The sequence below is a fragment of the Meriones unguiculatus genome, chromosome 10, assembly GCF_030254825.1.
Source record: "Meriones unguiculatus strain TT.TT164.6M chromosome 10, Bangor_MerUng_6.1, whole genome shotgun sequence".
Lineage (NCBI taxonomy): Eukaryota > Metazoa > Chordata > Mammalia > Rodentia > Muridae > Meriones > Meriones unguiculatus.
This window is the reverse complement of record NC_083358.1, coordinates 21,264,924-21,290,666: the sequence shown is the minus strand read 5'-3', so window position 1 is coordinate 21,290,666 and position 25,743 is coordinate 21,264,924. Positions and strand designations below refer to the sequence as shown.

The following is a 25,743-nucleotide window of genomic DNA, read 5'->3' as shown; positions in this document are numbered from 1 at the left end:
TGGGCTGTCACCTGCACCAGGTACTCAGTGTCTGTGGGTGGAGGAAGCAAATTCCGGGCATCCTCTTTGTTTTGCTTTTCGGGGACAGGAGCTTGCTTGCTCTATAGCCCGTGCTGACCTTGAACTCTTTGATCAGACTATCGGGAAGTGTAATCTGAAACTCAAGCCTGAGATTCCTTCAGTCAAACGAAGGAATTGATGAATGACGAGCTGCGGAGGCTGCGCAGAAAGCTGCGTCGTCGTGGTGCAGGCTCGCGGAAGCGCTGAGCACCGTTTTCTTCGCTCCGCTCGCGGCCCCCTGCCGGAATGCTGAGTGCCGGGGAAGGAGGCGGAAATGAGCGCGCTCCACAGCCCTCCAGCCGAGTGTTTACTTAATTAGGGCCTGTATCCCGGGGCTCGTTTGTGTTTAACTGTCCGCCTAATGGCTTCGTCTGGCTCCGGGCCGGCGATGGGGGGACTTTGGGGGGCGAGAAGAGGTCGGGCCACCCTGTCCCCTCTGGGCCAGAGCCCTTGAGCACCTAGGACATGGCAAGCGTCCCCGGAAGAAGTGCTGGACCACTAGCTGCCCTGGGCTTTCCCTGCCACCTCCCACCACAGCTGCTGGGATCGCGCGGATCGCTGAAGACTTGAGAGGCGGCAGATGCCGGCTACCCGCAGCCGTGAAATTGAAGGATTCCGACACTGCTCATTCTCTTAGTTGTGGAACCGGGGGTGCTAGCCAGTTCTCCGGTTGGCGAGGCAGAGAAAGCAAATGAGCTGCATCAGAGGGAGCCCTAATACGGACGACACTGGGCCCCCGCTCCGTGCCAGCTCCTGAGTTCAGCGTTGTTAATACTTGATCTGTTTAATCCTCATGTACACATATTCATTTAATTGTAACAGCCGAGTACAGTGTGTGTTTGTGTGTGTGTGTGTGTGTGTGTGTGTGTGAGAGAGAGAGAGAGAGAGAGAGAGATGCATGTCCACGTACGAGTAAAGGCCACATGCATGGCCGGAGGACAATCTCTGAGACTGGGTCTCTTTGACACTGTATAAGCTAGTTAGTCTGATAGGTTCCTTTAAGTCTCCTGTCCTCCCATCTCTCCATAGGAAACCCTGTCCTCCCATCTCTCCATAGGAGACCCTTTACAGATGGGCCACTGCTTTTCACATTACACGGGTCTGAGGATTTGAACATGAGACTTTACCAAAGCACATTAGCCACTGAGCCATTTCCTCTATTCTACCCACCTGTTTTGAAACAAAGGCTCACTCACTGTGGTGCAGGCTGTCCTTGAACTTGAGTAATCACCTTGCCTCTACAACCTATGTTGGGATTAAAAGCATACACTCCCCCCACCCCCACCCCCTGCATCTAATACAGTACGGTAGAGGGTAGGGGTCAAAATAGTGGCAGTGACAGATGGACAGGTAAGGGCTCTGTCCCAGTTAGGGGTGGTACCCAAGTCTAAGGCCCATCTAGTAGAACGAGTAGAGCCAATGATGGCCTGATGACATCACAAGTTCCACTGCTCTGCCAGAGTCTGTACGAAGGACAGGTAGGTTCAGGTTAACACTTGACAGACAACAAAAACCTATAAATAAACCTGTCAAGCTGAGATAGATGGAGGAGACAGCAAGGGGAAGAAGAGGCATCATCCTGGGGTTCTCTGGGGAGCAATGGAAGATGGGGAGAGCTCAGAGAATAAGGGCATCAGGGGCTGAGGCTGCAGCTCTGTGGTAGAGCCCTTGCCTGGCATGTGCAGAGAGAGGCAGGGCAGGGGTGGGGGGAGCTGCCTATATAGAGGAAGGGCATGTGGAGTAGGGCAGTTAGAGCCTATGCCTGCCAGGGACCTGTGTGACCCTGTCTGCCTCAGGGAGGACAGCCATCTTGTCCAATACAGTTGAGCAACATAGAGGGACAAGCACCGGTCCGCCAGGAGAGCCATCTTCCGAGGGACAAGCATTACACAGCAGGTAGTTTTTAGATTATGTACAGTACCTCAGGACAATAAAATTTGCCACTATTGGGACCGGGGCTGTAGCTCAGTTGATAGACCCACTAGCATGCATGAAGCCGTGGGTTCAATTCCATTAACCATCTAAACCAGGACAGGGATACAAGCCTGTAATCTTGGTACTAGGAAAGGCAGAGGCAGGAGAGTCAGAAATTCAAGGCCATCCCCAGCTGTATGTTAGGCCAGCCTAAGATATATGTTAGATTAAAAAAAAAAAAAAAAAAAGCTGGTCATTTTTTATTAAGCTGGTCATGGTGGGTCATGCCTTTAATCCCAGCAGTTAGGACACTGAGACAGAGGGTTCGTGATGAATTCAAGGCCAGCCTGAGACGACAGTGTGGGACCCTACCTCAAAAAAGCAAATTGAGGAGCAAAGGTGGTGGGTTAGCAGGTTAAGCACGACCCTGACGACCCGAGTTCAACCCCCAGAACGCACTTAAAATTGGAACAAGAGAAACAATCCGACAAAGTTGACCTGCACACGTGTGCCATGGGCCCATACAGACATACACACGTAATAAGATTAAAATCTCCAGTTGTTTGCATTTAACTTGTATTTGGGGGAAGAACGCATTTATGTTGGGGGATTCTGGAAATAACGAGCCCTAATAACTAATAATCGGTTCCCTACCCTAGCTCTCTTAATAAAGAGCTAACTTCAAGCTCTCTGAAGTTACTATGGCTTCCAAACTCTGGGGCTTTCTCTGCAAGCTTCCTTCCATTTGTGCAGCTGCAGACGGAAGTAACTGTTCTCTCAAACGTCTATCAGATCCTGTGTGCCGCGGTCCTCTGAGACCACAATGCCAGTTTCAAAACCCCAGTTCTCCCAGAGAGCTCCCGTGGGAGGTGGAGAGAGTCGAAGAGGGCAGGCCCGGCTGTAGACGGTGTGAAGACACGCCCTGCCTCCATCACAGCTTTGAACACAGCGCCTCTGGCAGCATGAATGGGGAGCCTCTGTTTTTTGTCGGGTTTCAGATGCGTCTCCACTTCTTTTTTTTTTCCGTTGTAGCTGCCAGCAATGGAATATTTGTCTTCCCGAGCTGCAGAGGCTGAGGTGGAGTGGATTGGCGGTTTTGTTTTGTTACATTATTTTCCATCCAAGCCAGGACCTGCGAGGGCCACGGGGTATTATCCTTCAGGAGTAGTTCCAAAAGCGCAGGGAGGACGCGGGAGGGCACCCGGTGGGGGGGACCAGCGAGCGCCTTCCAGCGGGCTGCCCTCGGCCCCACCTGCGAGGGGCGGGGCCTCGTGACGTCGGGCCAATCAGCAGCTACCTGAGCGCACCTGGCCTCCTCCCGCGGGCTCGGTCGAGTCGCGGTGCCCAGAGCTGCGCCGGGCGCCTCGCGGAGCGCGTGCCCACCGTCGCGGCGGCCTCTCCACCTACCTCCCCGCGGTCATGGGGCCCCTCGGCGGGCCTCTCGCCTCCGTGCTCCTCCTGCTCCAGGTACTACGGTGCTTTGCGGTGCTCCTAACGCGGACTGCTCCCTGGAGGGCGGGCGTCGGAGGGAACCTTAGGGCCGTGCTCCCTGGGGAAAAGGTGGTCCCGGGGGCCCACCGAGGACTCCCAAGGATGGCTGTGCGGAACCGGGCACGCCTGTGACTCAGCTTCCCCCTTCCCTCTCCTGCCCTCGGACGCAGGTTTGCTGGCTACCGAGCGTGGCCTCCGAGCCCTATCCGGAGGCTGAAGTGACCTTGGAGGTGGGAGGAACTGCCTTGGAGGCCAGCCAAGCGCTGGGGAAAGGTAAGACCCTCCCGGGGCCAGCCTGCCTGGGCATCACGGTGTGTAAGACCACACGTGGTCCGCTTTACCGTGGCCCTTCCGAGGGCGTCCGGACCGGAGCTGGGGACGCCCGGAGCCGCCCCACCTCCCGAGGAGGCTCGGAAAGCGGCTCCTGGTCTGGGTTGCGCAGCGGTGCGCCCACGGACGTCCACCATCCCCTTGGCCCCGCAGCTGCTGCTTGTCTTGACCTCTCGGTGCCTCGCGGCTGAGCCCCTCACCCAGCCCCGACGTGGAGAACTCTCCCGCCCCGGCCACAGCCGAGGAATGCGCGGGGCACATTCCTCCCGCAACCCCCGCGCAGGTGTGGGGATGAACCGCGTCCCGGGCAGCCCCCTTCGCCCCTCTCGGGCCCCCTTTGTGAACCGTGCTTTTGTGTCTCCGACAGACAGACCGGGTCTGTTTCTCTTCTCTGGGCTGCCCTCCCCACCCCCCTTGTTCCCGGGCAGCTGGAATGCACTCTTAACCCTGCCCTTCCCGGAGGGCCTGCGCCCCTGCTGCCTGCCTGCGAATGGCCTGGCACACCTGGGCGGAGGCCATTATGCTCGTGGGGGTGGGGGCACTAGGTCCCGCACTTCAAGCATCTCGGTACTAGGATGTTAGATCGCTTGAGTCGCGAGTGGCCGGGGGGGGGGGGGGGCACACATCTGTGCCCCAAGCCGGCGAGTGAATGAGCGATCAAAGCACATTTTGATCTTTCTGTTTCGATTTTTTCCCACTCAAGTTCAAAAACTTGAAAGTGGAGGGTCATTTTGGTGCTGAGAACCAGTGTGCCGGGGCATCTGCCAGCTGGTGGTGGGGCTCTTGACTGGAGAGGACAACGGGGTTTTCTCTGTAGCTTAAACCCAAGTTGTTCAAACCAGGAGTAGAGTGGAGTGGAGTTCAGGAGAACTTTTGCACGCATTTTTCTGGGGAGGGGACCTGTAGTTTAAACGACTTTCAAAACATTTGCCACCCAGCACCTCCTAGGGCTTCCATCAAATACTTCTCACCCTAGGACACATGTCCCCAGCTTAGATATGGGGGTGTCAAAGCTGAGGCAGGTGACTCTCCTTTGTCTCTGCAAAAGAGAAGTGAGGCCCCAGAGTCTGTAGAAAGCCTTAAGAAAACAAACAAACAAAACTCTTCTGAACTAACTCAGCGGATTGACAAAACAATTAACACTCAGGCCGGGCCAGGTTCCTTAAAGGCTAGGCTGTAGGGAGCCGGAGCCCAGGCATTAAGAGGCCATGCCTCATAAACTTTAAATTCTTGCACATGGGTTTATTACTGGCTGGCTAACTGCAACTGAGCCAGCCTGTAAAAATGTTAACTTGGGCAGGGTCCCAAATCCAATTCCGGCTCCCTAAGGAAGCTCTCTGGCTAACCAAATCTCTGCCAATTCCACCTCCCCGCCCCCATTGTCACATTTTCTGCTGTATTCCAAGAGCAGGTATGGCTTTGAGCTGTGAGTGTCTTATCTTCTTACTGAAGCAAACAATCTCAGATTAGCTGTCACTTCGCTTGGCTCGAGGCTGTATGGGGAAGTGCAGCTGGAGGTTTTGATTACATGGTAGAGTTGGCCAGTGCTTCCTGGTGATGTCACCAATTTCTAACCTTTTTTTTTTTTTTCTAAGGAAATTCTGCCTTCTCCGGTGTCTGGTTTATGGTTGTGAGAATAGTAGGTTTGTGCCAAGAACACACCTGGTTTAAAAAACTAAGAGCGGGCTAATGTGCCTGGCGGGGCTTGAGTTGGCCCTGCGAACTCTGCTCTTGCGGGCAGGTTTCCCTGGAAAGGGGAAGTCACTTAGGTAAAAGCCCAGGAGTCTGCCTCTTAACCCGGCGTGGTGGCACACGCCTTTAATCCCAGCACCTCTGTGAGCCTGGTCTACAAAGAATATCCAGGACCGCCAGAGCTGTGACGTGGCGAAACCCTGTCTCGAAAAACCAAAAAGAGATAAGTAAATAAATAGAATACAATTGTGGGCAAGGCTCAGTGGCAAAATGAGGCCTTGGGGTTGATACTTAGCAATGTAAAACTAAATTTTGATTTTTTTAAATAAATGAAACTCCCCTGACAACAACAGAAATATGCAGGTCTCTCCTCAGTATATTTCCTCAACTGCTGCTAAATGTCTCACTTCATTACCCGGACCCTAGCTCCCCATTCTTGAAACAAGTCTCTGGATGGGACAAGGTTGAAAGGGTTATCCTGCGGGTACATACAAAGCCTCAAGTTCGCCCGAACAAACAGCACTTTCCATGTTACAGTCCTCCCTCCTTGCCCCTGGTTATGAATATTACAAGCGGTTGTGATGTTGAGCTCAAAGAAATGATCTGGTATAATTAATGCTTTGTTTGTGTGCGCGCCTTCCTCTTCAAAGCCCTTCTACAACTCTGAGCTTGCTCTGCCCTCCCAGCATTCCCTTGAAGCAGGTAAGGTGGATGTTAAACACTTTGGAGTTTTAATCTCAGAGTTGGAACGTAAGAAACCCGATAGCAACACCCTGCCCAAAGTTTTAGACATGGAGAAGCAGAGGCTCAGCTTCCTGGTTTTAATTTGCTCAGCAGCTCATAAGCATCTTCCAGGCTCCCAGACAGAACTTTTACTTCCCCTGGCCTGCCCAAGGCCCTGTAAACCCATTGGAAGAAAGCAAGGCTCCTTTGTGAGATTGGGTCTCATCCTGTGGCCCTGGCTAGCCTGGAACTATGTAGATCAGGTTGGCCTTAAACTCACAAGAAGTCTGCCTGCCTCTGCCTCTCATACCCAGCTGGTCAACCCATTTTACAAAAGAAACTCCAGTGGCTGTGGTTTTATCACAGTCATTGTTGCATTGCCCAGCTAGGATTTGAATGAACTTTTGACTCCCATGTTGTATGGAAGAAAGGATCAGAATTCTGGGTTTGGAATCTCACAGCCACCAGTCACAATCCCTACTCCTGTGGGCACTTAGTCTTGGTTGGTTGGTTGGTTTGAGACAGTGTCTCACTGTGTAACCCTGGCTGCCCTGGAATTCACTATTTAGATCAAGCTGCCCTTGAACTGGAAGAGATCCACCTGCTAAGGTTAAAGGTTAAAGGTGTACACTACCATGCTCAGTTAGCCAGATGTTTTAATTGTAGGATTTCCACAGGAAAACCATCTCGAAGCGTCCTAGCATTAGGCGCTTTAGTAGAGAAGTTGGTCTGGAAGGAAGGGAGCAGACCTGCTCCTACTCTAGACCCTCCCGATGGGTGTGATCTGAGAGCGGAGACAGAGGTGAGAGGTGGGAACTTGTAGGGTATGAGCAGTGGTCAGAAGTAATGGACCACAGCCACCTTATCCGTCCTTGATATCCGAGCAATTGAGAGAAACCGCTTCATGACATGGGTCACAGACACTCAGGACTTCATTGGGACCCAACCCCCTCAGCTGTCTCATCCAGCACTTAGGAAGCCTTTGGGGAAGATTGAAAGCTAAACTCATAGGAGGCTTCAAGGTTCACTAGTGAGCTTGACTGAGCCTGACTTGGTTTCCAGATGGCCGTGTTTAGCTCAGCTTTTGGTGTAAAAGCCACCCTTTAAAGTTGCTTCATTCCCTCAGTAAACGTGAACATGTAAATGATAGCTGTGAGTTTCAGGGCCTGTTCTAGAACCGTACCTAAAGCAGCGAGTGAAACGGAGCCCCTGCCTTTGAAAGCTTCCAGGCTGGTGTAAACCGTATTTCAGTGCTACGGCTGCCCTGCAAAGCAGGTGTTGGTACCTTCCCCTTAGACATAAAATGGACTAACTGAGGCAGTCAGCAGTAAGTCCGGGATATAAATCCTGATTGGCTGCCTCCATAGCCCAAGGGGATTCCATAGCCCCATAAATCTGCCTCAGAGGAATGAATGGTGGGGACCTGGGGTTTGGAGCCCAGCCAGCTGCCTTCCTCGCTCAGCAGAGGGGAGGGCTTGTTGCTGAAGACTCTGCCCGGTATCAACCATCCATTGTGTCAGGGGAGCAGGCCTCAAACCTCTAGTCACCTCCTCTCCCAGCACTCTGTTCCTAGGTTACCCAGAGAGGGTGTTCTCACCTCCCATGCTGCATCAGGAAGGCATCTTAGAATGGCTACCGAGTAGCTAGGGCCAGAAGCTAAAGTTTTTTTGGAACATTTGGATGGTTGGGATAGGAGAGGGAAAAAGTCTCCCCTGCCAAGATGAGTGAGGTTTCTGTTCAGACTTGCTGTTGAAGAATAACACACATTGAGGGCTGGCAAGATGGCAGCGGTTAAGGGTCTCAGTGACAAGATCAGTGACCTCAGTTTGGTCCCTCCTGCGGGTTGTCTTCTGCCCTCCATATGCATACCGGGTAACATGCCTTTCCCTCTTCCCCCTGCCATAAGTAACTAGATAAAAGTGATTTTAAGAAAAGAATATGTTGAGCTAAGTACCAAAGTAACTATTGACACCACCAGCACAAGCTGCCTGTTTACCAGCACACAGACCAAGATGGCATCCCCAGTAACTCAGATGCCCCTTGCCTTCCAACACCCTTCTCTCAAGATAACTACTGTTCTGGCTTCTTACACCATAGGTTAATTTACCTGCATTAGAACCTTATATATATATGAGTCGTAGTCAGGCGTGCTTTACTCTCCCTGCAACCTCAGTACTCAGGAACTAATGGATCTAGATGACCTTGTCTCAAAAGACAAATGGGCCAATGAGATGGCCCAGCAGATGAAGACATCTACTGCCAAACTTGAGTTCAGTCCCTGGAACACACATGGTAGAAAGCAAGGCTTTACAATTGCAAGTTTTCCTATGACCTCCTGAATGTGTGTGCACATGCTATAATGCTCACACGCGTGCACACGTGAACTAAGTAAATAATGTAATAATAAGAAACAGAGAGGAAAGTTCATTTAACCTGGGAGTGGTGATGTGTGGCTGTAATTCCAGCACCGAAGGCAAAAGCAAAGGAGAATCCTGAGTTCAAGGCCAGCATGAACTGCATTGTGAGACCTTGCATTAAAGAAGGTATCAAATATTTGCTCTGCGTCTGGCGTCTTTCCTTGCCCATACTGAGATCCTTTCTATGATTCTGGGTGTGAGTGCAGTTGAGTCTCACTGTTGTACTCCATTATGTGGATGTGTAGTTCTGCAAGTCTCGATGAGCCCTCAAGCAGTTTCTGTCCGTTCCTTGGCAGTTAGGAGTAGTATTTTGTACAGCCTTTCTCCCTTCCCTCTTCCCCCCACCTCTTTGCTCTTACAGGGATGATCAGAGTTTTAGAGCCTTGTGCATGCTAGGCAGGTTCTTTGCCACTAAGCTGCATCTCCCTACTCCCTCATGAACATTTTTTCGAGACTGGGTCTCATAGTGTATCCCTGGCTGGCATGAAACTCAATCTGGGCTGACCTTGAACTCGTAGAGCTCTAACTGCCTCTGCCTCCCAAGTGCTGGTATTAAAGTCATGAGCCACTGTGCCTGGCCCTTGAATGTTTTTGTTCTCGTCTTCTGCTGAATTCATTTGCTGGGTTAACCCCGAGTCACCTGTGCATCCCAGTACTGTGTGGTAGTGAATCAAGCTGATGCTGTTCTCTGTCCTCCGGTAGCTGTCTTCTGGATGCTCTTGCCCTCCTAGACTGGTTTCTCATCTGGCCTAGTGGTAAAGACAGCAGATTTTTAGTATGTATTTGGCCTGTGCCTTGGACGAGACTCTCTTGCTACTGTTGGAAGGAAGGCTGTCTTAGTCGCTGTTCTGTTGCTGTAAAGAGACACCATGGCCAAGGCAGCTTCTAAAAGCATTTAATTGCTTATAGTCCCAGAGGTTAGTCCGTGACCATCATGGTAGGGAGTGTGAGGTCAGGCAGCAGGCATGGTGCTGGAGCAGTAGCTGAGAGCTTATATCTGACCCATAAACAAGAGGCAGAGAGAGAGACTGGACCTGGTGTGAGCTTTTGAAACCTCAAAGCCCATTCCCAGGGACTCATGTCCTCCAACAAGACCACACCTTGTAAACCCTTCTAAACAGTTCCGTCAACTGGGAACCAGACATTTAAATATGAGCCTATGGGAATCATTCTCTTTCAAACCAGCCTGAGGGGAGCCGGGCATTGTGGCAAATGCCTGTAATCCCAGCAATCTGGGTGGTAGAGGTAGGTGGATTGCTGTGAGTTCAAGTCCAGCCTGGTCTACAAAGCAGCTTTCTCATTTTCCCCCATGGTCAAATCAAGTTCCCCGCCCCTCACTACAGAAGCAGCTGAGTGTCTGAGATCTAAAGCCAACCTGAAATGGTCATTCAGCCCACAAATGGCCTGGGCATGTTCTTAGTGTGAGGTATTCAGAGGCAAGGAAGACTTAGAGCTTCTTGTGAGCGCCCAGTTAGAAAAACATACAGCTGGTCAATCGCCAGCCGGGTGTAATTGCTGATCATCATCAACTCCTACCCCCATGTCTCACCCCATGTTAGACAGGCTCTCACATGTAGCCGAGGCTAGTCCTGAGTCTCTTAACTTCCTTAGTGCTGGGATTACAGGTGTGTGCCAGGTACTGTTAGTCTTGGAATGCATTAGTGAACAAATTTACAAAAACCCCAAGCTTAAAGTGCTAGACAGGCAGAATAAGGATTGGAGTGGGATAGGAACTGAGACATGAAGAGAATACTGTGGAGTCACTAGGAAGGGACCCATGGGAAGTGATGTCTTAGCTAGAGGATAGGAAAGAACTGGGCTAGAGATGGCAGGGCATGTTCCTGTAGGTAAATGGCCTGGGTTCCAGGACTTTAAATGCATTTTTTTAATAATGTACTTATTTTATGCTATGTACATTGGTGTTTTGCCTGCATGTATGTCTGTGTAAGGGCATCAGATTCCCCTGGAACTGTAATTACAGACAGTTGTGGGCTGCTGTGTGGGTGCTAGGAGTTGAACCTGGGTCCTTTGGAAGACCAGCCAGAGCCCCTAACCGCAGAGCCATCTCTCCAGCCCCTAAATACATTTCATATGCCTGGACTGTAGAGTGTGAGGCGGGGAGAACAGTGAGAGCTGTCTAGGACTGTCTGAGCCTCAGCAAAGGCAGCCGTACCCTCTCTGCCATCTTCCTTTAAGCAAGATACTGATCCTAATCCAGTGCTGCTGTCCCCCCTACACACACACACACACACACACACACACACACACACGCTTTGCTCTGCCCCACCCCCTTCTCCCTGGCTTTTCTCAGACAAGAAGACTTTTCTTGCATTAACCTTCACCCCTCCCTTCATTGATTTGGGCAGAGGAACTGCCAAGAAAAGTTCAAAATCCATCAGCCTAAACGCCATCTCTTATTTTTATTACATGTATTTGTTTGTTGGGTGTTCATATGTGTACCTGGGCATGTGAGTGGAGGTCAGAGGGCATCTTTTGAGTGCCAGGTCTCACCTTCCCTGGGATGCAGGGATCAAACTTGGTTTGCCAGGCTTGGTAGCAGGCACCTCCATCCACTGACTCGCTAGGCTCTGAGTGCCCCTTCTTGAGAGCTTACTGCATTCCAGAATCACACTTTGTACTGATGTCATAAGCCCCATTAATCCTCCTTTAAAAAGCTCCATGGGGCGGGTGGAATTGGCCCCATTTAGCCGGACTGGAAACCTACGCTAGTAACTTTGTAACTTGCCGAAAGCGTCTACTGGAAGGTTGTACAATCAGGCTTTGAACACCCGGTAAGTACTAACGACGTGGGAATCCAAGTGGTAAGGGAAAGCGATTCCGAAGTCCCCTGGCCCCAGACAAGCTAGGGGAAGATTGGAAATAGTTAACTTCTGACTCAGGAGCCTTGAATTCCAGTTCCCTCCCCTGGCTTGTGTTAATCACCAGGAACTGGACTGGTGGAGGCGAGCACTTGTATCCGACAGCTCTGGCGTCTCCTTTAGGAATGGGGGGTGGGGTTCAGATACCAGGCCTGACAGGGTTCAAGCTGACATTCTTAGCAGCCGAGGCCACTGGCTGCTGTTCATCTTCCACTTCTCCTCTCCTCCTTGGCCCTGGATAGTAGAGCTTGAAGCCCCTCCTCCTTTTCTCCTCCACTACCCAATTCTAGAACTCATGGTTTTGGGTTCCTGGGAGCATCAGCATCAGTGGCCTACAAATTACCGTAGCTACCCAATGTGCAGGCTGCAGCTAGCCTGGTCCTGCCGAGCTGCTCAGAAATACCGTATCCCAGGAGAGCCAGCCCAGCGAGCAGCTTCCATTCTCCTTGACCAGTTGTCTAAACTCACAGCTTTGTCTTTGTCCCTGACTAGCATCAAAGGAGAAGGCTCAGGGCCACACAGCCAGTTAGTGGGAGAACCTGACTCCGTGAGGAGAGACGGTGGGCTGCTACCCCTCAGGGCTTGAATGGAGAGCTCTAGACTGAGGAGGTGTAATTGAAGGCCTTCCTTTCCCTCTTTAGCCTCCGGATCCCATCTTTGCTCATTTGAGAGTGCTTACGGTCCAGGCATTGTGGCACATGCCAGGGAGCCTGGAAGCTAGGCATGATGGTTCATGCCTTTAATTGTAGTACTCAAGAGTCTGAGGCAGGAAGATTGTGGGGCAGAGCGGCCTGCTCTACATGGCAAGACATAAATAGACATAAATACATAAATAGACTGCCTCAGAGGTCTGGCTAGCTCAGTGGTAGAGTGCATGATTAGCAAGTCTTTGCTCCCCTAGAATTATGTCTATAGGGGTACATGTACATATTTCTAAAAAGACTCTCTTAATTCTTGAGTCAGAGTATTGCTTTGTAACACAGGCTAGCCTGGTATTGGAGGCCTTCCTGCCTTTGCATCCTGGTTGGTAGAATTACATGCCTGTCCTACCAAGCCTGGCTTCCTTTCTCAAACATGAGGACCACAACACCTTGCCTGATCTATCTTCTGTTGTTGTTACATGTTACATGTGTACTGTTGTTACGTGTGTGAGTGTGCATGTGTGCCATAGCAAGTACTTGGAGGTCAAGGGACAGTTTGCAGGAGCCGATTCTCTCCTTCCACCATGTGGGTCCTAGGTATGAAACTTGGGCTATTGGGCTTGGTGGCAGGCACTCACCCATCTCACCATCTTTGGTCATCTTATAGAGAAATAAGAAATGTCATCTAAATTGAGCCTGAAGCACAGGTCTGTCATCCTGGTGCTTGAAGCTGAGGTGGGAGGATCATGAGTTAATACCAACCTGGATTGTATGACAAGATCATGTTCCCCATGTCCCTAATTCCTTTAGATTCTTATGAAGCTGGTTTGAAGGGACAGACCTATGGTAGACAACCTGGACACTTAAGGGAAAGCGGGACTTCTGTCTTGATGCACTCACCCCAAACTGTGATCTGAGGCAAGTTCCTCTAAGTCTCAGCTTCAGACCTGGAGGTTGAGAATGCCTAGGGCTACAAGGACATAAGACTCTGCTTACATAATTAGAGAGACGGTTGGAGGGTCTGCTGAAGGCTCCGTGCCCCCGGCACATCCTGAGTAGCCTGCTTCAGTCCGGCTGTTGGCTGAGCTACCTTTGCAGGACAAGCCCTATCTTGTACCTTCATCCGTGGGGTAAATACCTACTTGTGGGATCCCCACAGACAAGCCAGCACAGGACGCCAGGCCCACACCCTTCCCCTCTCCCTACGGAGTTCCTCAGCCCGGTTTCCCAACAGACTCCCAACCCCTTGTTTTTTATGGTCTTTGCCCCATTTCAGAATTTTCTTGCAGTCCCCAGCTTGGTCTTAACCCTACTCCCACTGTTTCATCCCTGCCTTTGGCCTCTGTGCCAATCATTTGCACGTTTGGCTGATAATCAAAATTCCCTGGGGAGTCTTTAATGTGTTCATCACCTGCCCCTATATATGTTGTTTTATATTTATATAGATGGCTGGGTGGTTTTGTTTTTTAAGATTTATTTTATTTACAATCACGTATATGTTTTTGTGTCTGTGTGTGGGTATGTGCCGGAGTCTTTACATCCTGTGGAGCTGGAGTTACGGGCAGTTGTGAGTCTCCTGATGTGGGTGCTGGAAACCAGACTCAGATTTTTGGTAAGAGCACTGTGTGCTCTTCACTGCTACTGTCTCTCCAACCCCCGAGATTTTTAATTAAGCCACGTGCATATGCTCCTTGTAGATTCAAACATCTTTATAGGAAAAAAATGCGGCACTTTCTACGTGACAGGCGTGGCTCTAAGCGCTTGATGTGTACTAGCTCATTAAAGAATCAAACACTGAGGCAACAGGACTGAAGTCGATTAAGTGACACACACTCACACACACACCCACACCCTGCCCCAGGTCACACTTGATCTTAGTAGACACAGAGTTTGGGCTTAGCAGCCTTGACTCCCTGTCAGTAACAGCGAATCATAAATAAACTCAGGGTGATTCTCTTTCCCGGACACTACTTGCTCTGGGCAGGCACAGTTAGTGGGTTAATACAGTCCTGTTTTGTAGACCTTTTTAATTTTTTAAGACCTTTTCTTTGTGTGTGTGGACAACCTGCTGGAGTCGGGTTTTCGAAATCCTTGCAGTGTGGGCACCGGGGATTGAGCTTGGGCCGTCAGTCTTGGCAGCAAGCTCATTTCCTGGCTAAGCCATCTCCATGGCCCCGTTGTAGATCTTTTTCTGTGCAAAGACGTGAGCACACATAGAGGAATTTTTGAACAACTGGACTATGTCATGCGTACACGTTACTGTACAGCTTGCTTTGTTAGCCCAGAGATGCAGGCATCTTTCCAGATTGTGAAATGCACATCTATCTTGATTTAACCACTCTGGAGTCTTCCAGTGGTGGACGGGACATGATTTATTTGAGCCAGCCCTCTGTTTTTATCTCTTACAGATGTGGTGGTAGGAAGGAGTTAGCACAAAAATCGTGAAGTGTTTAGATTTTAAAAAGCTATCAGGAGTCGCCTTATTAGGAAAGACAGCCGCCGAAAGATGACAGAGTGAACTGTGCGTCTTAACCCCAGCCAGACAAACTGAGCTTTTTATGGCCAGACTCTGCTGCGAGGTTTCACAGTAAACTTTTTTTTTTAATGACTCAATTATATGGATGTTTCAAAAGCATCCAAAATCGCCAAAAATCAAGACAGTTTAAAATTGTATGACTGAGAAGTAAACTGCCAAGTGTATTCATGCCGGCATCATCTCCCGGGACCTCTCAGAGCTTGAAAGTGTGGTTCAAACAGAGCAAGAAAGAAAATGTATTCTCTTCCCCCCCTCAATTTTTTCTTTAGACTCCTGCCTTTTGCTCAGTAAAAGTTGGTTTCCGTTCTTAAAGCAAACACTCACTTCTGGTCTTATTTTTCCCTGGAAAGAGATTTATATATTCTTTCTTAATCCCCGATAGTGCTGAGGTAGACAGTCTCTCGCAGGCCACTGATGTAAAGGGTGCATTCCAGAAAGCCTCCAATAATTCAGAACACCCATGATTGGAGACGCATGTTTCCGTATGAGCAAATGTGAACCGTGCGCAGTCTCTGCAGCTTAGCAACTGCATGACTGTCTCCATTTTTTTTTTTTTAATAAAAGAAATTTGGGGTTTGTAGGGGTTTTTTTTGTGTGTGTGTGTTGTTTTTTTGTTTGTTTGTTTAAGATTTATATTATGTGTGTGTGTGCGGTTTTGTTTTTTTTTTTTTTTTTAAGGAAAACCAAAAGAGAAGAGCATCAGATCCCTAAGAACTAGAGTTACAGATGGTTGTGAACCACCGTGTGGGTGCTTTGGAACCAAACCCAGATCCTCTGCAAGAGCAGCAAGGACTCTTTCCCCTCTGAGCCATCACTCTATTCTTCTCACCTGTCTTTAAACTTTGCACACAAGCGGGGACTTTGTGGAATCATTTCAAATTTCTATAATTGAGGTTTACGTAAAGTATGTCAATAGTACGACATGTAATCCCAGCATCGCTGGACCTGAGCTGAATCTGTTTGTTCACTTACTAGCTGTGGCTCTTTGGTCAGAGTGCTTAACTAGTTTCTGCACCTTAGTTTCTTATTTATAAAACAGAGAATAGGGACCGAAGAGATGGCCCAGCCATTAAGAGCACTGACCGTTCTTGCAGAAAATGCAGCTTCAATTTCTAGTACCTCCATGATGGGGGTTCACGATCATTCTTAAGGAGCTCCAGTGCCTCTTCTGATCTCACATGGGCGCCACACACAGTGTTAAGGCTGCAGACAAGTTGGATAATGTCCTTTCCAGAGGACTCTTGAGGTTTACTCTTCCCAGGCAGCTCCACTTGCCTGTAAGTGGTCTTTGCAGCTGGGTTCTGCTTACTCCCGCAGGGAGGGCCCTAATGACTCTAGTCAGCTTCAGGAACTTCCGGAAGGTAACTTGAGTTGTTTACCTTTCTGCTCAAGGAGCTCCCCTGAAGGATGGAATGTTTCGATCCAGGAGACTGTTAAGGCAAGAGGATGCCTCTGTGAGTCTGTGTGTATCACTTGCATGTGAGTGCTGGTGGAAGCCAGGTGAAGGCGTTAGAAATCCTGAAACTAGAGTTACAGGAATGTGAGTGCTCTGTAACTGATGACCTTGAACTTCTGATCCCCATCTCCACATAAGTTCTGGGTTATAGGGGCATACCACCCATGTCCAGCGAGAATTTTAGTTTTTCACCCTAAAATCAGTGGCACATGATTTGGCAAAGTTTCAAACCAGAAAAGGATGTCATTTCGTTTTCTCAAACACTGTTGCATGTTTTAAGAAGGTTCCTTTTTGTTTGTTTTTGTCATTGTTGTTTTTTGTTTTGTTTTGTTTTTTCACCCATTCTCCCAAATTCATCTCCCTTTATTTCCGTCCAAGTCTTTCTTGAGGTGTGGCACATCAGGTGCAGTGCCCAAGGCCAACTTTCCCAGTTTCCCAGTACTTTTAGACTACGAAGCTGGAGTGTGGCTCCAGGCAAATCGCGCAGAAATGAGGGCAGTCTGCTGCCTAGGCTCACTCCTCCAGCGGACATCCTGCAGGAGCTCATCGCCTTTGTTTATACAGCCACTGTTGGGAGGGCGTGCCTTCCACTGCGGCTCCAACCTTGGCGCACCAAAGACCCCTTCAGGTGTCCGGAAGACAGCGTCAGGTACACCTCCAGCACCACGCGCTGGACGTCCGTCCTGCCCACTATGGAAGCTCTGGAGAAAAAGCACTGGAACCCCAATAGTGTGCTGGAGACTTAACTTCAGAGAAGCAAGTGTGGGGATGGAGCTCCCGGCATGCCGTGACCCAGCTTCTGGGTCAATCAAGAGCACTGGGGTTCCCAGCCTGCATAGTGGCCTGCATTCCCAGCATGCTTTTCTGTCCTTCCCCACTAGACTGCTCAGTTCTAGTCTTGCTCCTCATTCTTTTCACTGCCATCTTTTTGTTTTTGTTTTTTTTTTTTTTTTTTTTTTTTTTTTTAAGTCTCATCTTCGGGGTTAGCCACTACAACCAGCCATCCTGGTATTTCTTTGTTTGATGCCTAATGGTTAGGGTTCAAAGCCAGGGAACCTTCTTGGTTCCGGGGCTTGACTCCATCTCTCATTATTTGTGCAGTGTGAAACTATTAATATTGTATAATTGTTGGACGGGTACTATAAATGGCTCTTTGTGACCTTTTCTCTCCTTTGTAGAGCACTGTTTTCCCTTGGGGGGTTTCTTTTATAGTATTTGAGGCTATAGTTTAGACACTTGAATGCCTGTAATACAGCCTAATTAAGCATTTCATTAAAAGGTTATTGAGCCCTTCAATTTTCTCCTATTTGGGCAACAGACTTGAGTATCCTCGAAAGTCTGGGTTTTTTGTTGTTGCTTTGCTTTGGTGGGGTTTGGTTTGGTTTGGTTTTGCTGCCACATGTGCCATGATTTCTGGCACCATACCTGGCTTATTTATGGATTTTTTTTTTTAATTGATAGAAAAGTGCCAGTTCCCATTCTCACTCATCCCAGCAGTGTATAGCAGTGCCTGGCTCTCCGGTAGTAGTCCCTAACACTTGGCCTTTTAATTAGTATTTGTGTGTGTGTGTGTTTCTGTATACAGCTTTACTTAGGAAAATCCCAGGGTCTTTCCAGCCAGTTCCATGTGCTTTCCGCTGAGCTCCCTTATCCTGTCTCATTCAGAAGATTGTTTGCTTTATGAGGCAGAAACAAGACACACTGGAACAGAAGGCACTCTGTCCTGCCCCTCTCATGGCTGCCCTGTGGCCATGCCCTGATCAAGCAGGGAAACTGGCCAGGAGTGATCACTCTGAGGGGTCTTTGGTCCTCAGAGAGATGTTAACGGTGTTTCCTTGGGGGCTGGGAGGGAAGGGGGTCTGGGCCTTTCTGATCTAAGGAGAAGCAGACATCTATCAGTTTGCATAAATCTATTTAAAAAGCTTCCTTTCTTCCACAGTTCTACTTCCCCAGAGACTGGACTCTTCTTGCCCAAGTTTTATAGTGGTGTCAGTTTTAAGATCTGAGGCCAAGCTTCACGAAATGGCTTTTAAAAAGGAGTTTTGAACCTAAGCCAGGGACCTCAGGTTCCATTGAGTGTCTCCTATCAAGAGTAGAAACTCGGGCTCCGATCTTCTCGGTTATGCTGAAAGTTGTCAGTTTCCCTGGGTCCAGTGGGTAAGGCTTCCTCAAGTTCATTCCCCTTGTCCAAATCCCTGTGGGAAAAACAGGCTGCAAGCAGTCAGATGACCGAGGCCTCAGGTGGGTGTGGAAGCCAGGACTATGTTTAGGCCTTTGTTCTCCAGCCTTAGAGTTTGAACCATTATGTCATGTGTCCATTGGTCTCATCAACTCACTACAGAAAGAGTGTGACACAAGCCCATTCATGCCCCCAGGGTGTCAGCTAAAGTGTGTGGCCTCACAAAGCTACTACAGCCAGGAACAGGCATCTTCTCTCTCTGAGGAAGGTGAGGCCAAAGTAGGATGAGATCTGCTTTTGGGATGAGCTTTATCCTGAGATGGTGGCACAAAGCCACAGGTTCCAGGAAGCCCTGGGAAGGAAGTTGTAATGATCTGCCCTCCGGGCTTAACCTCTCAGCGGTTTCTCCATGATGCCTGACTGGCGAAGAAAATGACTCATGTTCTCACAGAACTCGTGTTCTCCCAGCAAGTTTCTGTAGAAAATCCAGCATGTCTGTGAAATGTCCGTCCTCCGCCTCCCACAGTGAGCCGGAGGGGCCCCCTCCCCCCCAACAGCCCTTTCCAGAGGCAGACTGAGCCAGTTTTTTCTGTGTTCTTGGGCACTGGGCATCTGCTTCTCCCTTCCGTACTTGTTCAGTCGCAGTTAGCGCTCTTAGATCGGGAGGTGTATTATTTTCTGTGATTTAGCAAAGATTAGCTCTGGAGAGGGTGAGAACTGGAGAGATGCTCCAGGGGTTATGAGCGCCGGCTGCTCTTACGGAGGGCTCAGGTTCAGTTCTGGGCAGCCATGTGACTGTTCACAACTGTCGCTAGCTGCAGTTTCAGAGCATCGAGCGCCCTCTTCCGGCCTCTGCTGGCACTTCGTGCGCTTGTGCGTTCAAGCAAAACACTCATCCACATAAAAAATTTAAATCTTTTTAAAAATAAAAATTTCAGCTGGGTATGGTGGCATACACCTGTTGTCCGAGTACATGAAGGCCGAGGTAGGAAAATTACAAGTTTAAGTCCAGCCTAGCCTACGTAGTGAGTTCATGGGCAGCCTGAGCTCCATAGCAAACCTTATCTCAAAAAAGAAAGAGGGGACCAGAGAGATGGCTTGGTGGATCAGAGTGCTTGTTCTGCAAGCATGAACGCCTGAGTTTGAACCCCCACATAAAAGTCTGGTGTGGTTGTGTGTGCCTGTAACCTAACCAGCATTGAGGGTGGAGACCGGCTGATCCTGAGGGCTTGATGTCAGCCTGTTCAGTAAAAGACTCTGTTTTCAAGGCAGTAAGGTAGAGAGAGAGAGAAGGCACCTGATTATTGATAGTCACATGCAGGCTTACGAGCACACCCACGCTTTCACATGTATGGACCATGCACGTACACAACACATGGGTTGGGGGATAGAAACCAGGACAGATACAGACACCTTGGCTAGTTGTGCATACTATTGACGGCTTCTCCTGGACCAGGCACACGTTATCATTCCGTCTTTCTAGATCAGTAAACTGACCATCCACACGCTCACACCGTCTGCCTAGGCGTGCGGTTGATAAGCAGCGTATGTAGAATATTCTTTATCACACACCACCTTCAAGGTTTGAAATCTGTTCTGATGCCTTCTAGCGGTTGGGGCTCTCTCTCTCTCTGAAACTGTTTCCTGGGGGCAGATCAGGGAACCTTCCATCCCCGAACCCCTACAACTTCTTGTTTCTTACTGCGTCATTGGGTTGGGAGCTGTCATGCATATCTTGCAGGTGATATACTTCCCAGGACTAGGGAGGAAAACGCTTAGCTGAGTGTCTCCATCACAGTGGGCGTTTGAAGCATGTCCCTGCCTGACTGGATTCCTGCCCCTGGGTTGTGTTCTGCTTCCTGCTGAAAGTGGGTTGGAGCTGAGGCGCCTTGAATATGCAGTCTGCAGGGGAGGCCAAGACATCATAGTACATGACGGCTCGCTGCTTGATGGGGGCACTGTCCCCGCTGAGCATAGGTGGATGGCCTGGACACTGAGATGCTAGGGCCCAGCGCCATGTACCAGTGCGGAAATGCCAAGACTGAGCAGCAGGGTGTGCTGTATGCTCCTTGGGGGTAGAGATAATAAGTTTTGTTGTTGTTGTTGCTGTTTTTCTCCCCCCCCCCCCTTTATTCACTCCTTGTGTCCTTGTGGGTATGGCTGATTTTAGAGTTTGGGGGGGCTGAAGGCTTCTGAGCATTGAAGGAGTCATTAGTTCCCTGCTGGGTAACCTGGAAGGATGGAGTAAGACAACTGCTGGAAAGAAAGAAAAGAAATCACTGGCACACCTGCGCCAGCCGGAGGCTATCTCTTAGTTCAGGAACAGGGAGAGGAAAGTGACAGTTAAGTTTTTATGTTTGTTGTTGTTCTGAGATAAGATCTCTTATAGCCAGGGATGCCTTCAACCCACATTGACAAGACACTGACCTCCTGTCTGCCCTGCTTCCACTCCCACATGCTGGGAGTGCAGCATGATACCGTGCCTGGCCAATGTTGTCAGCGTTCCAAATAACTGACACAGTCAGCACCGTGGGAATCCAGAAGCGTCTGTGATAAAAAGTCTTATCTTTGTCACAGCTGCAGGGTTCTCTGCCCAGAAGCCTATTTCTTCTGAGTTGCTTTTCAGAGAATTTTTTTTTTCAATTTTTTATTGTTGTTTTTCCATTTTATTTGGGAGGGAGGGTGCCCACAGAGGCCAGAAGAGGCCATCAAGTCCCTTGGAGCTGGAGTTAGAGATGTTTGTGAGCCGCCTGAATAGATAGGTGCCTGGCATCTGAACTCCACTCCTTGTAATTGATTGGCCCGTAACCACTGGGCTATTTTTCCAGCCCTCGAATAGAGTTCTAATAGTGCATATCTGGCCAGGAGGTAGGTAGTGCATGCCTTTACACCAACACTCAGAAGGCAGAGGCAGGTGGATCTCTGAGTTTGAGGCTAACTAGCCTGGGCTATCGAGTGAGTTTCTGGGGAAAACCAAAGCTACACAGGGAAACCCTGTCTTGACACTCTTTCTCCTCCCCTCCCCCCCCAAAAAAAAAGGTGCTTATCTGGACTAGGGGTATAGCCCAGTGACAAAGTTTTTGCCTAACATATATGAGGTCCTGGTCAATCCCTATTGCCACCAAAAGGAAAAAATAAAAGAAAGAAGAAAAAAAGTCAAATTTAAGCGCTCAAGTACAAATATGAACATTTTAGCAGGGAAACACATCACTCTCTGCCTTTAACATGTGTTAACAATATATCCTAGGCTCTTTACATGTAGCCTACACAATGAGAACACCCATCTCTGAGAGCTTGTTTGTTTTTTGAGAGCTGGGCCATCAAATCCAAGGTCTCGTGTGCTAGGCATGTGCTTTTACCACGGAACTAGGTTCCCTGCCTTTCTCACAGCCTTCTGTAGTGTCTGGTTGGTCCTTCGCTGCATGGGTGATGATGTGACCCAGGCCAGCCCCTCACTGATGTGCATTTAGGTTGTTGTCTCTGCACTTTTGCTATTTCCGTCACACACTATTGGTTAGTTTGGATAGCTGAGGGCGCCCCGTAGGAATTTAGGCAAACTTGTGGATGAGCACTACTGTTCTTCCATTCCGGGTGTCACAGGAACACAGGTAGCAGCCAGGGCAGGTTTTGAATTAATGCCTTGCTGAAGAGTATGGCTTTGGACTCTGACCGTGCCTGGGTTCTGGTTCTAATTCTACTCTTTAGCAGGCTGGATTTAGGCACGCCATCCAGCTTGGAAGTTTCCTTGGAAGTGCCTGGTGGTGCTCTGTGTGGTTGCCAGAGTCATGTTTTAGGGTTTCTGTGTGTGTGGTGGACAGTTGGGGCTACACAGAGAAACCCTGTCTAGAAAAACAAAGAAACAAAAAAAGACTTCAATGCTCACAACTAACAGATTTTAAAAATAAAAATACAGGGGATAGCGAGATTGATCAGTAGTTAAGAGCATATACTACTCTTGTGCAGGACCTCTGTTTGGTTCCCAGCACCTACACAAGGCAGCTCACGATCACCTGTAACTCCCGTTCCAGGGGAATCTGACGCCCTTTTCTGGCCTCCTCAGGCGCTGCATGCATGTGGTGCGCAAACATACATGAAGGCAAAACAGCCATACCCATGAAGAAAAACAAAAACTGGCTTAACAGAGAATCTGTTATTTCTGTAGATGAGGAGTAAGGGGAGTGGGTGACGCTCTCAGAAAGATGTAAAAGGCAGTGTGACTGAGGTGGCTGTGGACTGGGCTGGGAGCTAATTCCACCATTTTCATTGCCCAGCTGTGTGACTTTAATGAACTTGTTTGACCTCTCGGTTTTCCAGTCTCAAAAATGGACATTAAAATGTTCCTCATAGCCAAGTGTGGTAGCACACATCTTTAATCCCAGCATTCAGGAGGCAGAGGCAGGAGGATCTCAGTGGGTTCAAGGCCAGCCTGGTCTACAAAATGAGTCCAGGACAGCCAGGGTTACACAGAGAAACCCTGTCTCAGGAGAAAAAAAAAAGGATAAGTTACTTATCATAAGATAAGGAACTCTGAACTGGGCATATGTCTATTATCCGAGCACTTGGGAGGATCAGGCCTGGACTGTGGGAGACCTGTGTGAAAATAAACTGAAGAACACCTGTGAATGTTGGCTAGTCAGAGCAACACAGAGGAGAGTTCCTGACATTGGGACTGAAGCGTTGCTGCCAGGACCACTGGGACAAAGTCCCGTGGCTGAGTGGCCAGAACAGAAATTGAGTCTCAGGATTCTAGAGGCTGAGAGTCAGAAGTCAGGGATGGTTCAGTTTCATGAGGCCTCTCTCCTTGGCTTTGTGATGGCCAGCTCCTCCGTCGCCTTCACACAGCCCCTTTATACTGTGTCCAGACTATGTGTCCTAAAGACACCAGCTACAGTGGTATTCAGGCCCATGCCGGTGACCTCTTTTAAGATCTCTTCTTCAAATATAGTCACATTGTGAAATACAAGGAGCCAGAGAACTTCAGCATAGAGTTTGGGATGGGGCAAGATTTCAAGATAAAGCCAGGAGTCAGGTATGCTCACACACCTGAAATCCTAAAATCTCGGTAGGCCAAGGCAGTAGAATCGTGAATTGAAGGCCAGCTTGGGCCTCAAATTGAATTCCAAGGCAGCCTGAGCTCTCTCAAAACAGGGTTGGGGAGACGGCTCAGTCATTAAAGCACTTGCTACGAAGGGTAAGGCCAGGAGATCTTGCGCTTGGCAGACACAAAAGCTAGGAGAGGGCCCTGGGTAAAAGCCAGATGGTAGAAGGAGAGACCCACCATGGCTTGGGAGTGAAATGCATGTTTCCACACACGTGTAAATAAATGTAATTATAGCAAAATAATGAAAAACCAGGTGGGCATGGCTAACTAGCTCTTGCTCAACTCTGGGCTCGGTGAGGGGCTCTGCTTCAGTAAGTGAAGTGGCAAGACACACACAGACACGCGCGCGCCCAAGAAAGCATTGAAAGACAGAAAATGAATAGTCATGGCCAAGTGATTAAAAGATTTGAAAATAGCTTGCATTCATAGGAGGGGTCATCTGCTTTAGGGTTTTTGTTTTTTGTTTTGTTTTCTGTCCAAAGTTGCCTTTGCCCTACATGTCATTTCAAATTCTGCTTGCTTTGTTTCGTAGCATAAAAATGTCCCTGTATAATTTTAAAACTCCGAAAGTGTCACTTTGCTCAACTGAATACATATCCCAGGGAGTGTGTCTCTGTTTAAGGTGATGTAGTCTTTGTATCAGTCATTTCTGGTCTTTCTAGGGCTAAGGCAAAGCAGATTTTTCTCAGGTGAGCCTGCAAAAGTGTACAACAGAATAAAAGAGAGAAAAGACAGGGCCCTCCGTGGATCTCGGGTCTCCGGGGATCCTCTGGAACGGAATCAAGCCCAGGCCCCTTTCTTCCCTTCCTCCTCGGAGCCAAGTGTGTCAGCCCAGGACTCCTCAGAGAGAAAGTCGTCAAGGAGGCAGGGCAGGGCCGTCTCCAGGCAATCTCCACCACCACCACCCCCACACACATACACACACATCCCAGCCTTCCAGGGGGATCTGCCTGGATGCGTGCGCCCTGGGCTCCTGAAAGCTGGCGCTGGATGCCTGTGGGCTGCAGGTGGCTCGTTATGGTTGTTATGCCCTGCTGCCCCTTCCGCTGACTTCATCTGCCTCCATAGGCTCTGCCGGTTTTCCAGCTTCACACCGTGGAATCATACTACAGGAAACCAAAATGTGTTGCCCCGGAAAATGCCTTGTGTATACAAATATTTTTTTTGGTTTTTTGTTGTTTGTTTGTTTGTTTGAGCAAAAGGCATTTAAGAAGCACCAAAAGAACCAGACATGGTGGTGCACTCTTTTAATCTCAGTGCTTTCCCAGACTTGCTGAGTTCAAGGCCAGCCTGGTCTACAAGGCTATATGAGGAGACCTTGCCTTTTTTTAAAAAACAAAACAAAACAAAAAATGAAGGGATATATACCCAGCATGTGCCTGGATTTGATATTAGCACTGAAAATAAAGACAAGCATACAGAGAAGGGAGAAGGCTCTTTTTGCCCTCCCAGACAGTCCTCCTAAGTCAAGCAATAACCTCTCTTTTCTGGAGACCAGGTCTTACAAAGTAAAGAAAGCTCTCTGCAGTAGTTTGCTCCCTGGATTTCCGTCGCAGCCTCCTGCCTCTGTATCTGCTGCCTTTGTCTCGCCACGTCTCTGAACCACACTGTTCATTGTGGAAGAAGGCATAGCGTTCTTAACCTCCGATTTCTCCACGCTGCCCACGGAGGCTTCGCCCGTGTGTCACATGCTGAATGTGTTAATAAGCTTGTTTTTCTCCTCTTACTCTGTCTTTCATTACAGGGTCTGTCTGGACCACAAGCTCTTGTGTGTGTGGGGGGGGGTCTCTTCCCCAGAAAGCATGCATCCTGCCCTGTAAGTGGCTTTGCTTCTCAGCTGCTGCTTCTTGAATCCACGCCTTGTTGCATGTGTCATTGCAAATGGCACGATGCCACAGCGTCTCTGTGGCTTTCGTGGTCTGCGGCTTTCGTGGTCTTCTGCTTTCGTGAACACCTGCCGTTCCCAGTTTTAGCAGCGACGAGTAGCAGCTGTGAACATCTTAACGTGCACCTCTTTTTTTTATTTTTTATTTTTATTTTTTGTGATGGGAATTGAGCGCAGGGCCTTGTATATGTTAGCACTCTACCGCTGAGCTACGTGCCCGGCCTTGTGAATACACTTTAACTTTTCTTCAGCTTATATTTATTATTTAATGCGTACGGGTGTTTTGTCTGCACGAATGTCTGGGCACCACGTGCGAACTTGTTGTTCATGGAAACCAGAAGAGGGTGTGAGAGCTCCTTTTTCTAGAGTCATGTCGTGCGGGTGCTGGGAACTGAGCCCAGATCCTCTGAAAGAGTAGCCAGTACACTTACAGCTGACC

At 49.1% G+C, this 25,743-nt stretch overlaps 1 protein-coding gene across 2 annotated transcripts in view; it reads left to right on the top strand.

Annotated features, from left to right (window-relative positions):
• The first annotated feature begins 2,938 nt into the window (after nucleotides 1-2,938).
• Nucleotides 2,939-25,743, top strand: part of Cdh3 (cadherin 3) — a 45,727-nt gene continuing 22,922 nt past the window's right edge. For both annotated transcript variants that reach the window (XM_021632471.2, XM_021632462.2), the window contains exons 1-2: nucleotides 2,939-3,441; nucleotides 3,636-3,738. In XM_021632471.2, the coding sequence (XP_021488146.1) occupies nucleotides 3,394-3,441; nucleotides 3,636-3,738 (151 nt within the window). In that variant the 5' untranslated portion in view covers nucleotides 2,939-3,393. The remainder of the gene's footprint in view (nucleotides 3,442-3,635; nucleotides 3,739-25,743) is intronic.